At 47.8% G+C, this 7,390-nt stretch overlaps 2 protein-coding genes across 2 annotated transcripts in view; one reads left to right on the forward strand and one right to left on the reverse strand.

The window, feature by feature from the left end:
* The window catches only part of LOC115542969 (NLR family CARD domain-containing protein 3-like), a 397,473-nt gene that overhangs the window by 314,700 nt on the left and 75,383 nt on the right, over nt 1-7,390 (forward strand). The window lies entirely within an intron of this gene.
* Nucleotides 1,167-6,858, reverse strand: LOC115542995 (glycerol-3-phosphate dehydrogenase 1-like protein). Its single transcript, XM_030355528.1, has 8 exons — nt 6,570-6,858; nt 5,778-5,955; nt 4,820-4,960; nt 4,097-4,235; nt 3,764-3,876; nt 3,010-3,243; nt 2,317-2,423; nt 1,167-2,161 (listed from the first exon to the last, which is right to left on the reverse strand). Exons 1-8 carry the CDS (start codon nt 6,608-6,610, stop codon nt 2,065-2,067), a joined length of 1,050 nt encoding a protein of 349 aa, XP_030211388.1. The 5' UTR covers nt 6,611-6,858; the 3' UTR covers nt 1,167-2,064.

Raw genomic sequence — 7,390 nt, forward strand, 5'->3', positions numbered from 1 at the left:
TCTGACGATATTCAGATTTCAGACTTTATTTTCATTGTGCAAACAACGAAATTGGGGTTCTTCATGAGAGATACAGATTCTCATCAGAGGGTGTTCGTTATTTGATCGTCCTTTGGACCTTATGTAGACAATGCTTACTGTTGCGCGTTGTGTCTCCGTGACAGAGTGCTAGAGTGGAGGTAGCGCGTCAGTCTTGAATTTCTGCGCGGGGGGTTTGACTCCCAAGTGACGCGAATTTATGTGAAGCTTAAAAAGTCCCAAATCTCTTGCATATGGAATACTTATTCACTAAAGCTTATGGAATTATATTTTTGTGCTTATTTCGAACTTGAACCCATATCTTCAAGGCCGTGCTGGCACCACATCTATGGGGGTAAAATGCATGATGATAGACCGGCGAATCTGAACCCCGGTCGATGGCGTTCGGGTCCTATACTAATCCACTACGCTACAGCCGCTACCTCTCAGCGGTTGATAACATGCCATACATTTCTAACATAGGGTGTTTTTAAAGTGAATTCCCTAAATGATAGAATAAGGCAGGATGGACGGTGCTTATGCATTTTTAAATCATCATCATTCTATTTGGATTAATGCCAAACAATTCTGCATTTGGCATAGTTATTTTATAGACAATATGCAGAATCTTTTCACTTATACGCATATAGACTGCTTGATCTATCGTAAAGGTGAGAAAAATGACGCAAAAAACGCCCCTTTCACATGAACGCGCACTGAACCTAAAGCGGAAAACCTTGTTCAACTAATTGAATCTAAAGTGAGCTTCGTGGTACCATTTAACTCTGATTGCGAGTTGCCGCTCTGTCGAGCCAGGTTTTCCCAAGAAAGCCTGGGTATGTTCAGAGAGGTTCGTGGTATACTGGTCAGGTAACAAAGTTAGTGTCAATGTCTCTCAGACATTGACACTAACGCAGATGACATGTTATTAAAGCGATGGAACACCGCAGAGAAGAAAGAGACAGAGAGAGCAAAAGGATATCTTTTACTGGAAATACATGTTAAGTTATCTTGCTCTTTCGCAGGGTATTTCACGTCTCCCCTTTGTGACAACAGCACGTATTTTATACAGTGAACAAGGGCGCCGTCATCTGCTATGGAAGAGGCGCCATCTAGTGTCGAAAAGGAACATTGAATAGAAAATACACTTTTTGAGGAAGATACTTTTATTTAATACATATCAATTATTTGAATTGGGAAATCGAATCACTAAGGGAAAGGCTGCTTCCCCCACATTCAAGATATTCAACATAAAAACCACATGTAAGTGGTAAACATTACATTGGGATACAAATTTTGCTAAACAGTGCATAGGTTACAAAAATAAAAATGTGCAAATTCTACTTTCTCTGTAGAATAAGATTGCCTGAAATCCAAAGTAAGACTATATTATGGAACTAACAAATGAAATGTTATCCGACTCCAACCAAATCTATCTGTGTAAAGTATTCGATTGTGTGGATATATTCTCATACAGATAGATAGATAGATAGATAGATAGATAGATAGATAGATAGATAGATAGCTAGATAGATAGATAGATAGATAGATAGATAGATAAGATGGATAAGATGGATAAGATAGACACATGTCCATGAAAAGTTGACTTCCAAACAGATTCATATTTGTGTGCGTTTGCAGCTATAGTATCGCTAGGGAATATACCTGAATGGTAATATCGTTCTAATCAATGTTTATTCAGTCTTTCTGCCAAGAAATACCTGTCTTATCAACGTCTCTTTAATGTCTTTCCAACAAGAAAGTAATATTCCCAGTGTTAGGAGTCAGCACCGTGCGTAAATGGCAGGCAGCGCCAATGGAAATGAATTTCAATCAATTATTTTAAAACAAGCTTATATAATGTACATCCCCTTTTCTCAAACTCAACATAACTAGAACAACCCTTTTCGGGCAATTTAAAGACATTTGAAATGTGAGTTGTTAGATATTTTAAGAGTTACGCGATCCTTAGCATTCCTCTTCTCCTTTAGTGGTTATAACTGTGCGTCATCACGCCTCCCATTGGCCTATCGCTGTGAGTCGTGGTCACATGTGTTCCGGGTGGTTCTGCAGACATGTGACAAACTCCTTCACTTCCTTGCCCTCGAAGCAGATCTTGTAGACCGCAGAGAAAAGTGGGAACCTGCAAAGGAAAGACTCTTGTTACAGACTTCCTCATCCAAAAGGAAAGTTCACTGACGCTTTCGCTGCAAACGTCTTCTGAAGGCCTAGCAGGACTACGACGTAGTAGTAGTCCTGCTAGGCCCCTTCGGCTCCCAGGTGAAGGTGACAACTCACTTGGAGACCATGTCCTTCTCGACCAGGATCTTGTAGACATCGGCAGAGGTCTGGGGTCCCTGCAGCTTCTGGCCGTTCAGCATCTCCACCTCCAGCTCCTCGATGGACTGACATGGAGAGATACATACATCATATACACAGTCATTATGTACACTGAAACATAGATATGTATACATTATATACACCCAGCCTGCTGGTACCTAACCTCCTGGTACCTAACCTCCTGGTTCCTTACCTCCTGGTACCTAACCTCCTGGTACCTAACCTCCTGGTACCTCGCCTCCTGGTTCCTAACCTCCTGGTACCCAACCTCCTGGTACCCAACCTCCTGGTGCCTAACCTCCTGGTACCTCGCCTCCTGGTACCCAACCTCCTGGTACCTAACCTCCTGGTACCTAACCTCCTGGTACCTCGCCTCCTGGATCCTAACCTCCTGGTTCCTAACCTCCTGGTACCCAACCTCCTGGTACCCAACCTCCTGGTACCCAACCTCCTGGTTCCTAACCTCCTGGTACCTAACCTCCTGGTACCTAACCTCCTGGTACCTAACCTCCTGGTACCCAACCTCCTGGTACCCAACCTCCTGGTACCTAACCTCCTGGTACCTCGCCTCCTGGTACCTAATCTCCTGGTACCTAACCTCCTGGTACCTCGCCTCCTGGTACCTAACCTCCTGGTACCTCGCCTCCTCACCTTGGAGGTCCTGACGAAGGCCTCGGCCACCTTGCGGTTGCGGCCGCCGTAGCAGGTGGTGATGAGGTCGGCCACGCCGCAGCTCTCCAGGAAGGTGACGGAGGAGACGGTGCCGGAGCAGAAGAGCCGGGCGAACGCCACCATCTCCATCAGGCCCAGGCGGATCACCGCCGCCTTGGTGTTGTCCCCGAAGCCCAGGCCGTCGCAGAACCCCGCCCCTACGGCCACGATGTTCTGGGGGAGGGAGAGGGAGCCATTCAAGTTCAGGAGCGTTCTGGGGTTCTTTGGGCCCAGCTGTCTGATTAGAGTGCGAGTCTTTAGAACTCTTCGTATGAATTATAGACGAAGCGAAGCTCGTAGGAGACGGAGCCGCCGATGGAGACGCTGATACCGCCTTGAGACCACGACACGGACAACGACAGTGATCAGGGAGGGTTGTGATCGCCCAATCAAATATACACGAGGTGGGGGATGGGACGACCTGGGGTGGGAGGAGCTAGGTCAGCTAGGTAGAGACGTACGACCCTTCAGGGCTCCACACAGCTCCCACGGGAGGGGGGGAGGAAGAAGAAGAAGAAGAAGAGGGAGAGGGACAGAGAGGAGGAGGAGGAGGAGGAGGAGGAGGAGGAGGAGGAGGAAGAGGAGGACCGTACCTTCAGGGCTCCACACAGCTCCCACGGGAGGAGGAGGAGGAGGAGGAGGAGGAGGAGGAGGAGGAGGAGGAGGAGGAGGAGCAGGAGGAAGAGGAGCGTACCTTCAGGGCTCCACACAGCTCCACCGTGTGGCTCTCTTCTACCACCGTGATGCGGAAGTTGGGCGTCTGGAGCAGCTCCTTGAAGAGCTGGCCGTGGGCGGGGTTCTGGGCCCCTGATTGGACAGAAACTTTATTTAAAAAAAACACCCTGACGGTGGAGCCTCAGCCAGTAGCGACCTGACTGCATATAAAACACAGTACAAATAGAGAGGGTTGGTTAGAGACCGGGTTAGGTGATGGGTTAGAGATGGTTAGAGACCGGGTTAGGTGATGGGTTAGGGATGGTTAGTTAAAGACGGGGTTATGTATTGGAGATGGTTAAGGGGATCTGACCGATGGTGGTTTCGCAGAACTTCTGGTCGGCGACCTCGTTGGCGATGTTGGCGCCCATGAGCACGCTGACGTCCACCTCCAGACTCTCCCTGATGAGGTCCGAGATGAGCCGCAGGCCGGAGGGGCCCGAGTCGATCCCCTTAGAGAGGGCCCCACACTTAACACTTAGAGAGGGCCCCACACTTAACACTTAGAGAGGGCCCCACACTAACCCTTAGAGAGGGCCCCACACTTAACACTTAGAGAGGGCCCCACACTTAACACTTAGAGAGGGCCCCACACTTAATACTTAGAGAGGGCCCCCCACTTAGCACTCAGAGAGGGCCCAACACTTAACCCTTAGAGAGGGCCCCCCACTTAACACTCAGAGAGGAGCCCCCACTTAACCCTTAGAGAGGGCCCCACACTTAATACTTAGAGAGGAGCCCTCAACCTTAACCCTTAGAGAGGAGCCCTCAACCTTAACACTTAGAGAGGGCCCCAAACTTAACCCTTAGAGAGGAGCCCTCAACCTTAACACTTAGAGAGGAGCCCTCAACCTTAACACTTAGAGAGGAGCCCCACACTTAACACTTAAGAGGAATGTCACACTGTCATTTGGTGTGATTTCAATGTCAGATACCGTTCGTCGTTGGCGTAAAGCTCAAAGAGCAGGTGCAACACTAGCTCTAAGCAAGGGTTAGCTTAGAGCTAGCTCTAAGCACTAGCTCAGAGCTAACTCACCTTGATGAGCGATATCCCGATGGCTCCGGGGGCGACGTGAGGCTTCATCTGCTCACACAGCCTCTGGATGAACTGGTGAGGGATGACGAAGATGAGGACTTTGGCCCCCTTCACCGCCTCCGTGATGTCGGGCACAGCCACCTGGCAGACCACGCAGAAGTTTGGGAAGGGAAAAAAACAACTACTGAGCACTGATTGACTCGGTGGAAGGAGGTGCGGTCCAGTGCTTCACACCGGTTGGACTCGGACCACCTCATGTAAGATGCCCTTTATGGGCCTGTTTGCAAACACTCAGACCGCAGTACTGAGCACTGCATCCATGTCTTTAACCTGACCTCATCCATTTCGAGATTTGCTTTCTTCTATTTACTTTTTATTTCTTGTATTGTTTTTGGGTTGCGTTATTTCCGTTATTTTTAGTTGTTGTTTTGTTGTGGTGTATGAAAGGTGCAAGTGTTCTTTGATATTGATTTGATTTGGGAGCATCTGCTTAACGAACAGATGTGGGTCCATCGTCTAAACAGAACTAAATCAGGATTTTAGAGGCGGTTAGTTTAGGACCTGGACTTGATAAGGAACTTTGGTGCAAAGTCCCCTTGCTATCGCACTAACACTAAACTATTGTCCTGAGAGCGACAGGATATTTGATTGATTGTCGACGACGACGACGACTTGGGGGGGGGGGGGGGGGGGGGGGGGGGGGTATTTTAAGCGCAATATTTATTCAGAACGTCAAAATATAACACTTTGAATAAGAATAATAAGCAAAAGTTAGATCAAACTAATAGTCCAAATATTTCATTTTAGACCGTTTCCGTTAAGGATATTATTATTATTATTGATTTTTTCATACTCGGGCCACGGCCCCCCCGATCAGAGGTTGGCCCCCCGCTGGCCCCCATGTGGCTACGCCCCTGCTCTGCTACCTCTGCTTTATCTGTCACTTAACACAACCTACCACATTCCCGGGCAGCTTGTGGCCCGGCAGGTATTTGACGTTTTCGTGCTCCGAGTTGATGATGTCAGTCAGGTTCCTCCCGTCGATCAGTTCTTCGTAAACCCACATTTTGACCACGGGTTCGAAGCGGTTGTTCCCCTTCACGTTGTGGCCCACGATCTTGGCGATCACAGACCCCCTGTGGCAGACGAAGACAAGACGACACATCATCGCAGGTCTTCAGAAGATCACAGGTGTGTTAAGTTAAGTAGGTACTTTATTCATCCCCTTGGGGAAGTTCAGGTAGGCCCAGTAGCAACAGAGCTGACAAAACACAAAATGGACTAACAGTAAAAGTCAGAAAAACAGGTCAAAACAAGTCGCTAGAAAGTGAGCATAATTGCACACCATTAAAAATTCTGTATAAAGCCATAAAAATATATAAATATAATGCAATTACACATAACTCGTTTGATGTGGCCTGATGTTCACTATGATCAGCCCTCGTTTGAGTGCGCTAATCCATAATAAACCCTGATTTTATCGGCACTAGTTTAATGTTTTTAACAGCTTATTAACTAGCCAGACAGGCGATCCAGATAGCGTCAGTGCTGCTGCACATTAACACAGAAGAGACAAGAAAGGTTTGGACAAACTATCATCCTTCTCGTAAACCTTAACCCTGCATCAAAGAACTCACGGGAACCGTTCCGAGAACCCTGTTGCTGACAAATTGCATAAAACCCGACTTCAGTCCAAATCCAATCCCTCGACACATAGAAGAACACGTTTAGGCAAAGAACGAGAAGCTACCAGTTTCCCGAACCGATGATGCAGACTTTCATTCCAGGCATGGTGGCAGACGTAGCAGTTCTGACCCGGGTCTCAGAACAGAACGAGACCTCTCTCTCCCTCCCTGACTTCCTTATACGCCCTTCCTCCTCCTCCCTATGTTGCTTCACCGTGCAGACGCACACCGCTGGATGCTGTTCTGCCAATGTCTGCTCCCTTCTCAGACTTCCCTCCCGTAGCAGAACTCGATATCAGAGTCTATCGAGTAGGCCTACTGCCCCCCGATCAACACATGTGTTTGGATCGTGTTTGCAGAAGAATCACGCTATTTGACACCACTACTGCGCGGCTTCGGGTTTCATTCGGTCCGTTCACAGACCCGGTGTACAATACAATACAATACAATACAATACAATACAATACAATACAATACAATACAATACAATACAAGACAACTTTATTAATCCCACTAGGGGGCAATTGGTTTGAGCAGCTTGTTGTACGATACAGTAACAAACAAACAACAAAGACACGTACACAACTAGAGGCGGAGTAGAGGCGTCACGATGGAGTTAAAAGACGCTCCAAGAGTCGACCCCCACGGCGCGCAAAACTGGGAATAATATACCTACAGTCAAGCGCGCAGGCCCGCACACACGCACGCACGCGCACACACACGCATAGACGCACACACACACACACACACACACACACACACACACACACACACACACACACACACACACACACACACACACACACACACACACACACACACTATTACACACACATTACTATCTATTATGGCTGTGTATTGTAATGTAGTGTGTTTTGGCCCCTGG

The sequence above is a fragment of the Gadus morhua genome, chromosome 4 (genome assembly GCF_902167405.1).
Source record: "Gadus morhua chromosome 4, gadMor3.0, whole genome shotgun sequence".
In the NCBI taxonomy this organism is placed as follows: Eukaryota; Metazoa; Chordata; class Actinopteri; order Gadiformes; family Gadidae; genus Gadus; species Gadus morhua.

Excerpts from the sequence above, each read along its gene's own strand:
- LOC115542995 (XM_030355528.1), bottom strand. The coding sequence starts at position 6,610 with ATGCCTGGAATGAAAGTCTGCATCATCGGTTCGGGAAACTG. Across the intron at positions 3,877-4,096 it reads GTTCTGCGAAACCACCATCG|GGGCCCAGAACCCCGCCCAC; the intron begins GTCAGATCCCCT and ends CTGTCCAATCAG. Across the intron at positions 2,162-2,316 it reads GAGAAGGACATGGTCTCCAA|GTTCCCACTTTTCTCTGCGG; the intron begins GTGAGTTGTCAC and ends TTTCCTTTGCAG.